General features: G+C 33.3%; 2 protein-coding genes across 2 annotated transcripts; both read right to left on the minus strand.

Moving 5' to 3' along the window:
• Nucleotides 1-2,290: 2,290 nt before the first annotated feature.
• Nucleotides 2,291-3,129, minus strand: LOC116341113 (serine protease inhibitor dipetalogastin-like). Its single transcript, XM_031767986.1, has one exon. It carries the CDS (start codon nucleotides 3,013-3,015, stop codon nucleotides 2,437-2,439), a length of 579 nt encoding a protein of 192 aa, XP_031623846.1. The 5' UTR covers nucleotides 3,016-3,129; the 3' UTR covers nucleotides 2,291-2,436.
• Nucleotides 3,130-5,662: 2,533 nt separating this feature from the next.
• Nucleotides 5,663-11,553, minus strand: LOC116340963 (ubiquitin conjugation factor E4 B). Its single transcript, XM_031767748.1, has 10 exons — nucleotides 11,161-11,553; nucleotides 9,011-10,585; nucleotides 8,604-8,931; nucleotides 8,285-8,537; nucleotides 8,024-8,212; nucleotides 7,863-7,904; nucleotides 7,615-7,786; nucleotides 7,429-7,541; nucleotides 6,645-7,315; nucleotides 5,663-6,575 (listed from the first exon to the last, which is right to left on the minus strand). The coding sequence occupies exons 1-10, from the start codon at nucleotides 11,182-11,184 to the stop codon at nucleotides 6,289-6,291; spliced, it is 3,654 nt and encodes a 1,217-aa protein (XP_031623608.1). The 5' UTR covers nucleotides 11,185-11,553; the 3' UTR covers nucleotides 5,663-6,288.
• Between the last annotated feature and the right edge of the window lie 515 nt (nucleotides 11,554-12,068).

The following is a 12,068-nucleotide window of genomic DNA, read 5'->3' on the forward strand; positions in this document are numbered from 1 at the left end:
TTGAGCTTGAAACACAAAGGAGAATGCAAAGAAGACGAGAAAGTTGTACCAGTCCCATACGCAGTTGAGGATTGTATCTGCACCCGGAACTTTGCACCAGTCTGTGGAAGTGATGGAAATACATACACCAACGAGTGCACATTGAATTGCGCCATTAAAAACATCAAAGGATTGAGCTTGAAACACAAAGGCGAATGCAAAGAAGACGAAAAAGTTGTACCAGTTCCATACGCAGTTGAGGATTGTGTTTGTGCTCGAATTTTCGCATCACTCTGCGGAAATGATGGAAAAACTTATACCAACGAATGCACATTCAATTGTGCTAGCAGGAGCAATAAAAGCTTGAAAGTGAAACATCAAGGCAGATGTTAGTCATCGAATGATAATTGAGCATAGCATAATTTAAGTTTCTGATAATAATTGATATTGATCTAATGCCAAGACTTATAGCTTAAATGTCTAAGATTAAGTAACTTTTATTTAAATTATTTATTAATTGTACTTTGGCCGCTGGAAGGAAATGTCCATAATAAAAATGACAATTTTATTCAAGAAATAAATAATGTATTTTTCATGTCTTCTACTTACAATTTATCATCTAAATATTTTTCTTTTGCGCTTTAACTGCATATTCAAATTGCAATAATCTTCAAAATGATTTATAAAATGAGGTTTGATACGTCGCATGTAGTACGAAGATAAACGTGATAATGGTACTTTATGTAAATGATGAATGAAGGAACCAGCGATTGGTTGCTCAAATAAGATAGTCAACGAATAAAGAAACCAGTCATTATAAGTACGTGTACAAATAATTTCACGTGAATATTGTTTTGTTCACTTTCGCCTGTCAACAAAATCTTATTATCAAACTCAAAAGTAGCAGACTACAAATTCTACTTGAAAAAGCATTCGATTAAAAGTCGAAACATGCTCCAAAGCATTTGCACCGAATTTCGAGTAAATTCTATTGTTTCTATATGCAGTTCGAGTACATCTTAGGACTAATAAACGTGAAAGTCGCCTGTTTTCGATATATTACGCTTGATAACCACGACAAGGTGACCGTGCACAGATCATTACATAAAGCTTATTATTCGCACTTTATTCAGGTTATAATATAGAACTTTTCTTTGGTCAATGGATTCAACCTTGAATTCATCAAAATTTCTCTATTGTCAAACAATGTTAAAAAAAGTAGAGATTATTGGATTTCTAAAGTGGTAATGTGAGTAGAGCTGAATAAAAATGCATATTAATTAATCTATTGAATCTTTTTCTATTGGAATTTTGAACTTCATTTGATATGATGTTTGTTCAATTGAAGCATGCTAAAATCATACGTCATAGTTTGACGTATCATTGCTTGTGTGCGATGGATTGTACGTCACATTTATACATCACTGATATCAACTTGATTGTTCGTAGTTGCTATAATAAATAATCTATGATTTCCTCGGTAAATTTGAATTGGCAGCAGTAGATTAATTTTTGGTTTGGTAAAAGTGTGTATAAATTGTTTTTCTTCCAATTATTCAAGTGCAATATTTCAAATTGCATCGAAAAAAACAGACACAATTGAAGAGGCCGACTAACAAAATTTGATCAATCTTTTTTCGAGTAGCATAAATGTCGCTTTTATTATTTTATTTATTACATACGTTGGTAACCAGAAAAACTTACTATTTTATTACTATTTATTTCATTTGCAGGGGAAGAATAAAATTGACTTATATTATTTAAAAGAATATGAATAAAGTAACGTAACTACCATACATTCGAAATGCGTTACTTACTGGCTTTCTGATTTGCGTAGATTGAGGCGCTTTATACAATCTACTAATCTTTAATAATATAAATTGTGTTATAGTTGTCTTTTCTTTATCAGATGGCGTTGTATAAAATCTTTTACTAGCGCTTCTCCCTTGAATACAATCATTCTGAAAGCGCCTCGTACATAAGGATAAAGTTACAATAGCAAGGGACATCAATATGCTAGCTATATACATTGCGTATTTAATTTTCTAAAACAGACAAATAAAAATCGAAAACAAACACAGAGTAGGTAATTGGAAACAAAAACAATTAAAAATTAAATGAAAATTAAAAATTAAATTAATTAAAACAATAATAAAAAATACGAATAATATCCATTTAATTTCAGGAAAAAACCATAAGAATTAACTTTTCCTAAATAAATCCACTAGCATCTTCGAAATCGGTCCAACACACAGTAAAAGTTATTTTTGCTAACAAGGCTGGAAGGAAATGTGCAAATAAAACGAATAAGTTTCATAATACATACAAAAAATATATTTTATTTTGCAATTTAATTGAATAAAGAGAGTTTAAAATTGTATTATGGCTATGTTGTCACAGCTTGTCAGTTGTTGGACTTCAATTTCCGGCTTTTTTCAGCACTTTGAACATTCTAAATCACATATGAGCTGCCTTTTCGCATTCTCCATTGTGTTTTATTTTCAAATTTCTAGTGATTTTCTTCTCGCAATCAAACTCACATTGATTTGAGTAGGTTTTTTCATCTGAGCCACAAACCGGAGATAAAATAAGAGGACATGCGCATTGTTCAATCACGGAATCCATTTCAATTACTTCATTGTTAATTGGAAGATCTTTTGAGCATTTTCCTTGATGTTTCAATGTCAGACCACGGAGCTCACGTTGTGCACAATTTAACGAACATTTATTTGGATAGGTTTTTCCATCGCTACCACAAACAGGAGAGATGTTCAGTGTACAAACACAAGCGCTTTCTTTAACTGGTGAAATACTGGCTTCATCACATGTACCGTGTTCGCGGATTTCCAAGTTGCGTTTTTGTTTTTTCTCACATTCGAAAAGGCATTTATTCGAATAAGTTATACCATCCGAAGCACAAATGGGATTATATTCACGTGTACACAAGCAATTGTCAGAATTATCAGGCATCGAACTTTTTGACTGCATCACCAACGCAGCAATTACTATCACTATGATCGTTTTGTTCAAACTCATTTTCTTCACTTGATTTGAAATTTAGTTTTTATACGTTTATTAACACGAAGTTATTGCTAATTTTAATTGAATTTATCGTTTCGATTGATTGAATTGAATTGATCAAGTTTCACAATTTCTGCGGCTATATAAATGACTATATACCAGTGAATACATTGAAAGTTCTTATCGCTTTTCGTCATTTGGACAAGCATGTATAGCGTGGAAGTAATAAAGGTGATGTTTATTATCTCCAATAAAAAACGACTCTAAGTATGGATCAAAAATCTAATAAGTAGAATGTTCTCTAGCTGACCACGTCAACGCAATTAACCGCTCTTCTGTTCTAATTGCAAATTATTCTGGCAAATTTTATTGATGAGCCATATGTAGATGATTGTAATGTGACCATAAACAGGTAAAAACGATATAAATGTCAAAATAAAAATGAGTCAAGCGTGACTGAAAGAAAAGTGACAAAAACCAATGATTAATAAACTGACATAAATAAATAATCATTTTGTACAATAGCAAACAATCTGCGGCATAAAAAAAGCAACATAGAAAAATACAATTTTATCAAAAATTAATATATATTACTTTATATAGAATATGTTCAACTAACGAAAGAAAATCCGATAATCATTCAAAACAAAATTAGGCAAATTTAATTGGAAACAAATGTAATTCTGTGCATATTACCTGCAGCATGTTCTATACTAATGAAATACTTTTGCTTTTATCGCAATTTATATTATTTTACTTGAACTCCGACAATGTTGTTGGGAGAAATTATGCCATCCTTGTTATTGATTTGTCATGCTTATGATGATAAGGGGAAATTACATCATATATGAATCGTTTTTATTGCTTCAGAGAAAAAGAACCATTTATTTCAAATATTAACGTGAAATTTATTTTCGGGAAAAATACTTTTTTATAATAAAATCTAGTTAATAAGAAAACGAACCACATAATGCATTTTTTAATAAGTTAACTTCCATTTTAATATTCTCGTGTAGATTTGATTCAAAATTGATTCGATTGGTTTTATTTGCTAAAATGACGAAAATATGCCGAAAATGATTCAATATATCACTAAATGCGTCACATTTTGTTGAAAATGTTGATTACCACTTGGTATTTTATCTTTAGGTAACTGCGCATTAGTTTTGATATACATTTCCGTTTATGAATCACATACTCATGCCGCTCAGACAAGACAACTTAATCTATTTATCGATTTTAAAGTAATAAAAAAATGATTATTTTTGATAAAATTTTTATTTTATTTGTCAACATTTCTGTTCTTATTGCCTGATATTAAATGATTCTATTTTCATAAATACTATAAATTATGAAACAGCATAGATCGAATAAGAGAGTCAAATGCGCGCAGCCAACTAAGGTAGAAACGCTTCTGTTTCATAAACTCCCCATTCTTCTTCTTCTTTGGTGTCACAATCACCATTTTTTGCCTTTTTAACACCTTTACACCTAAGCAAACATTGATTGGCGTATGTTTCTCCATCAGAGCCGCAAACGGGCCAATATGTACGTTCGCAAGGGCATCTCTTTGCATTATGTGGCTGATCTTTTTCCATTGATGATCGTTGGTTATTTTTGAACATCTTAAATCGCTGAGGTTCTCCGACAGCAGCTGCATCAATCATCGATATAATGACGGTCGCAATTGAAACCACCAACAGAATTTTCGCCAAATGGATTCGATTCATTTTTTGCAATTTTTCCCAAAATGTTTGTAACAAAAGAATTTTTTAAAATCTATTCACTTTAATATTGAAATTCGTACTGATTTCGTAGTATATCGATGAATTTAGTGTTTTTCGTAATTTGTCGGGCGTAAAAAATTCTTTCTTGTTCTATTTTGTAATTAAAATCCAAAGTACTGTCAAACTGATAACGATTTGCAAGTGCTGAAGCAAAATCAAATAAATTATTGAAGTTATTGATCGATTGTTACCATATAGATAAGATAAGATTTGTTAAAATGAAAAAAATGTGGTTTACCTGAGACACTATTTTCTATAGTTGAAGTATCGAGTGTATGACTGATTGTGAAACTACATCTCGACTTTTATACAACAGCCGAAAATGTATCGAATTTCGTTTAATTTCAATTTTTTTTCGCAATCGACATTGGCACCAAAAGTTGCAAATAGCTCCATTTTGCCATCAAAAACACACGTTTATATTAGAATATCGTTAAAACAATTTACATTCCGAAATCAAACAGAAACCACCGTTAATCCCATTTTTTCTTCTCTGTGATTGTGTTTACCGTCAAACGTATGCCATGGTCATATCAATAATAGCTTTATGTGAACATGCCTCTGTTTAATAAATCACATGCGACGACATTATTACCTACAGATAAAATTGTGTCTTTGTTTACACACATTTTGTTGTGCTTTGGAAAATAAGCGCCAGGCAAATTCAAAACATGCATCGGCATTAGGTCATTGCCATAAATCCACTCGTTTGTTCCCAAGTCCGTTTTGTTTTTCAAATACCAACCATCTGTAGCTTCTCAAACAAATCATTATTAGTCACTTTTCATCCACATCTGAAAAAATAATCACCTTCAATCTATCCTCACAACCGAAGCGATCGCATCTAGTTCTATATGAAATAAAAACTGAATTCATTCGTGTTTATTAACTATGTTTATTCAGCCACATTCAAGAAAACATTTTGAATTTCTTTTTCGATTGGTGTCTCCCTTTTTTCTGTTTTTTACAATATAAATAAATTGGGAATAATAAATGTGTTGTTTTTGATCTCATGCACCGTGGGCAAATGAAAACAAAAACTAAACTCGGTTGTCGTTGTTGTACAATAGAAATAAAGATTTTGTATATAAATGTAAATGATTGCAATTATCGATATTCGAAAAGTCGTTTAAAACTCTTTTCGAAGCCGCACACAACAATAAATGAGGTTTAATTTTTTTTTTAAATCGAATTTCAGTTTAACTTGCTCTAGCTTAACTTATGTTGTGTTTAACGTGTGTGTTTTTCGGATGACCGCAGTTATTTTACGTTGAATGAATTGAATCGCGCGCATACGCACGCTTAATAATTATGTAAATAACTACTTTTGCTTGTCTCTCAAACGTATCTGGCAATAACTTATGAATTAGAATCGATTTTGTAGTACAGGACTGACATTTTTTTTATATCAACAAAAAAGTACACGTAGTTTTTAATCTAAGTATTTCATAAACTCTTAAACGCTTAATTGATTTCCATGAAATTTGTGTATGTGTGATTCTTAACACTTATCGATTGGATTGAGTTGAATGGTTTTTTCGCGTTTGTCACGCTTCCAAGCCAATATGCGTTCGCGTAGTTCATTGTTCGGCTTGAGCATATCTTCGGTAAGTGGTTGCCGATTGAATGGATCGGTGCTGCTATTTAGTAAATGTCGTGTGATAATCGAACGATCCATAACGTTGCCCGATGGTAAAACCACTGGATCTGTCATTAATGTGTCCATCAATGGGTCGCGGAATTCATCTGGTGCATCAGCATAATCGTCTTCAATTTGTTGATTGGCAACTGCAAATATGACAATGAAAAAAACATTAGGAATATCATCGACCAAAAAAAAAGAGTGCGAACACTTACTATATTTCTCCTGTGCCCGAGTGACCAAGTCAAGAAACTGTTCGATTTCAATAGACGATCGTAAATGTAATTCTTTAATACGAACGGCCACTTCTTTTTCAAAGAATTCTTTGTCGAACGAACGTTCGTCGGCGGCAATAGCTGCAGCAAATTGATCACAGCTCAAATGTAGATAGATATCAAACAGTTGGCTAAGTAATTTCCGTGGATCCCAACCGAATTTTTGTGGTGAACGCACTTTAAGATCTTTGCATTTTGGTCCGCATAATTGATGCATATTAAAGTTTAGCATCGATGCCAAACGATCGATCAATTCCGGACGTAAGAATGGCTCTTTGATATCGATCGTAAGATAATGGAACATATCAACCGTTTCTTTGCCCAACGTCAAATAGGAACGGCATTGTCGTTCATCTTGTGACAATTGGCGTTGGCGTGATTGTTGATTTTCCGTACCAAGTGCATTCCATCCGGCTTCGTCCAACATCAGTGCTTGCGTTTCATGAATACGCTTCAAATACTCAAGGCATTCGTCGAGCAAAAATGTTGTATCGTTCATCAGCATATTCACGAACTTAACAAATTGTGCACCATTTTTCGATTCATTCACAATCACCTGACGTTGCATTGGGTTACTCCACATGGTTTTGAATAAATGGCTTATGTGATAACTGAAAAAAAAATATTCAATGAATTTGTAGCATTAGAATATTGTATTTCTAATTGTCAATTTTTTTTTTTTTTTTGTTTTTTTTTGTTCTAATTTTGAATTTTTTAAACTAACCGTATCGTGAATTTATCGTAGAATTCAGTGCTTTGGCCTGTGGTTTCAATATCTGTGTAAAATTTCATTAATGCACCAACCAGATCAGTTTGAACAAGAGGATGATTCATTACCTAAAAACATTGGGGGCATTGATATTAGTTTCATGAAAACACTTTGAGAGTGAGAAATGTGTTTGAAACGTACCGAGATCTGTAGACCTGAGTTGGGTTGAACACTTGGCGATATGACAAATAGCACTTCAACCAATTTTGCCGTAACGTATGGATTACGAATACACTGTGGTGCACATACGCATGTTAATAGCCATGTGATGATTGAATCATCAAAAAGTGTCACCATTTTTTCCTGTCGAAATCTGACAAATAAAATAAACCGATTAAGTATGTTTACTGCAAGCAATATTTTGGATAAATTTTAAAATCTATACTAACTGCATGTTGAAGAGAATGAAGTCGGCAATATCTTCGACATACCTAAGGGGAGAATCACAAAAGAAAAGAATACAATTAATTTAAAATAATCGAAAAAGAATCAATAAGAACTAATTTATAATAGAAAGGCAATTTTTGAGTGAATTGCCCCTTCAACATACCATTCAGGCAATGCCGATAATACTGCCACTGGTTTAAGCTGTTGCGGTGAGATTGATGTCATAAACAGTCCATTTACATCACGCCCCTCCATTTGATACAAAACGAATTCGCACACCGAACTGTAGAATCTCAAACAGGATTCGATGATAATCGGATCCAATAAGCCGACGTCGCAGCTTTTTTTTGCTCTGAAACAATAGTCAATTTGGAGTTAATAACTGTCTAATTGAGAACGATAGACACATTTCTATTGTACTTACTTATTTAGTTTTTTCAATTGATGTGAAAACCGTTCGATGAGCTGATTGTTTCGCATACGATGCATTGAATTTTCCCATTGAGACTTTGTGTTGTTTAATTCTTCAATCATGCGGCGAATTTCTTTGATTGCACGCAATCGCTTATTATAGCGTTGGATTGCTGGCATGATGGCCAAATGATGGGTATGCAATGTCAAGAACCAGCATTCAGTCGAAAAATTCGGTGGATTTGGATCAGTGCTTCGAGTATTAACTATGCAATTAAGAGAAGCAAGAAATTAGAAAACATCAAACGCACAGAATTCACAGATAAACTTACTTGCTGATGAGATCCAATTCTTATATTCGGAGTCATCAAAGCGAATTTTTGTATCCTTTTCAATTGTTACCAGTGATTTGGCATTGAACGGATACTTTGGATCGACGCGATCCAATTTTATTTTGATTGATAGCTTTTGAAGTACTGCCATTACATTTAACATGAATCCATCACGTCCAAGTTTCTTTTCTTCCGAATGGAATTGTGTACGTTTTTCGTTGCTCAACAGAACTTGAGAAAGATATTTCATCACCTGTGTACGATTGTCTGGGCTACGTACTAAATTGTGGAATATTGCATGCAATTGGCCACGCATTTGGTCCAAATGCTATAATGATAGAAAAACCAAACGAAATTAGCGCATAAAAAAATCTCTTGAGAAATCATTGAATTTTCATTTGAATTACCATTCTTAGGCTGTTGCCACATGTTTCTTCCCAATTTTCGTCGACATCCTCTCCAAGTTTTGGATTATCTTCGGTGAATATTGACAACGATAAGAATGGTCCCATAAAGCCGGCCTTCACAATTTCACGGCCCTGTGTTTGTGTGCACAAAACTGGACAGAAATTTGGTAAGCTCGTGACAAAATTGCATATTGGTCGAATGTTTCCATTGATCGTGATGTCAAGCAATTGTTTCAATATGTTAATTGGTGATGTACAAATAACCTTGCTAACCACACGACTTTGCATATCGACGTAGAGATTTTGTAGTAAAGTGCCGAAAATTTTGTCAAAAATTTGTGGCTCTTTATACGATTCTTCGATCAATAAATTTAAAAAGTCAGACGGTACTGCATCGTCGTACATCATTTTCAGTAGAATTGATCGATGTGTTTGTGCATGTGTACTTAATCTCAATTGTTTGACCATAGTGCCATTCAAAAGCAATTTTGAGCTGATAATTAGTTGTTTTTTCACTTCAGCAATAACATCCAATACAACTGAGTTGAATTTTTGAACATTTCTTGTGCTATTGTATCGTTCTTGTTCAACGCAACAACGTAAATATGACTGAATTAAATAAGTCAATGCACCATGGTCGGCTAAATTGTGTGGCTTCAAGTTGGGCGTTGTGGAACAACCAGATTCACTTGTATCCATTCGTTCTGATGCGTTCGACATTGTCACACTCCATGACGATGACGAACCTTTATTCATCGAATCGCTTGCGCTAACCTTGTAATCAATGCGTTTACCATCAAAATACTGAACAACAACTTCGGTTATGATTTGAAATGTCAAGTCATCAAATTGAATTTTGTTGCCCTCATCGAGCACCACATCCTTGTAGAATTCGGCCGTTTCGGAAACGATAATTGATCCTTCGCAATTATCATACCAAAATGCATCCAAAATACGCGACAAACAAATTTCCGCTTCACGCTCTTTTTCCTCTAGTGACAATACTCGATCGACGAGATTAGTTTTGGCCACCAATGATGATTCGATTGCTGATGGTAATTCATCCGTTTCCATATTTTCAATACAAGATTCACCATCGCTTGATTTGGCTTTTTCAGTATTATCATCGGACGTTTTCATTTCCACATCATTTCGTATGACGATTTCAGCGGAAGATGACGTTGAATTCTGATTTAGTTTATTTTCAATGCGTTGCTTCTCAAATTGATCCAACAAACGAGATCGTTGTGTTAAGTGATTTGACATTGACTTGGACTCCATAACCATTTGCAATGTGGGTAAATGTGGTGGTCGTGTCGCTGGTAGCTCATTGTTATTCAGTACAATTTCCATTTTACCTTCGTTGTCAAATTTTTGTAATTTTTGTTTGTGTTCATTTTCATCGTGCTCTTCAGTCTCTGCATTTAGTAGATTTTTTGCGGCAGTATTCATTGGTTTGGCAACATTTTCGCTTAGCTCTGATGTATTTGCAATTGGATTATCGGTTGATGATGTGGCTGTTGTCAATATATCTCCACCGATCAAACCGAGACGACGCAAGCGACGCGCTCGCATCTATACCGTAGATAAGAAAAACCAAATCGAAAACGATGATTAAATGGAATTTAAAGAGTTAAATTTTCTTAAAATGAAGTTCTTGGAATCAATTAGTGATACCTAATGGCGTCTCGGACAATGGCACTCATTAAATAGCGTGCTTATTTTCTTTATACAAAATGAGAGATAATACGCAAAAACAAGAGAAAAATGATTGTCAGTTTGATGAAAAATAACAAAAAAAAAAAAATCAACAGCTATTTCGTATGATTGCGTTGTGGCATTTTGATCGCTTGCCAAATTTTCAAAAAAAAAAAAAAAATATCTGAAAAATATGCTATGAAGCGTGTCTTTGTTCGAACTTTTGCGTTTCAAAGTGTACATATTCCCGATCTGCTCGCTGTTGTCATTGGCACTCGCTCGAACTAAAGCAACATGCAAGCTTGTTCGCCTCTATGTTCAAAACTCGAAAATTACGAAATTACAAATACAAATGTGTATGCCTTAATAAAACCATTCACGCATATCACCAATGTATTACAATGAGATAATTTACAAAGATTTTATAAAAATTGACAATATAAAACAATCACCTCTTCTGGCGTTAGCTCGCTCATTCTGTGTGTTTTTACAATTTTTTTCTGCGTTTGATTTGATTTGTAGCACCAACGAAATTAAAATGACTTTTCGATTATGTTATGTCGACTCACAAGAGATCTTCTTTTTCCTTAGCTTGTCTGTCTTTTTCTCTCGCTGATGCCAATCTGACCTTTTCAACGCGTTTATCTCACACGTTTACAATTTAAAAAAAAACTCCTACTATTTCATTGTTATTTATCTTTAATTCAATATGTTTACTCTGGTCACAATTTTAATCCGTTTGTTGGTATTTTTATTCGTCGAAACAGACAGAAATAATTACAACAAATATGACGGAAAAATTGCTTTGTAATATTTTGACAGTGCGAACGATACTGAACACTATATTCATTTGTTATGATTTCTCTTTGTGTGTATGTAATGTACGATGATTAGGCATGTATTCGGCGCTCTGGTGACTAACTTTTGAACCACCGTATCAGATGTTTTGATAACAACCATGAAGTTGCTGCATGTCACACTGAATTGGCGACTTTTTGAATTGCATTTTTTTTACTGATATTGAAATGTTATGAAGAATTTTATGCATTTTGGGGGAAAATTTATATTTTTAATGAAAATTTTGATGATGATAAGATTTGTTTAATTTTTGTGAATATTTTTTGTTAGATCTTTTTTTATCAAAATGTATTGGCGATGGAAACTGAAGGAAATGATTTTAAATTTTGTGAATAAGTGGATTCTGTGCGTGCTCTTATCGATTTCGATATTTCTTTTAAAAATTGAGTGTTTTATTTAAAAAATGTAGCACTTGTTTTGATAAATCTTAAAAAAGGATTTTTTCTTCAAATAAAAAAAAATCGTTTGATGATCATTAACTGTTGAAAAATGCAAATTAGTA

The sequence above is a fragment of the Contarinia nasturtii genome, unplaced genomic scaffold (assembly GCF_009176525.2).
Source record: "Contarinia nasturtii isolate CC-2019 unplaced genomic scaffold, AAFC_CNas_1.1 Cnas_scaffold_695, whole genome shotgun sequence".
Taxonomy (NCBI): Eukaryota; Metazoa; Arthropoda; class Insecta; order Diptera; family Cecidomyiidae; genus Contarinia; species Contarinia nasturtii.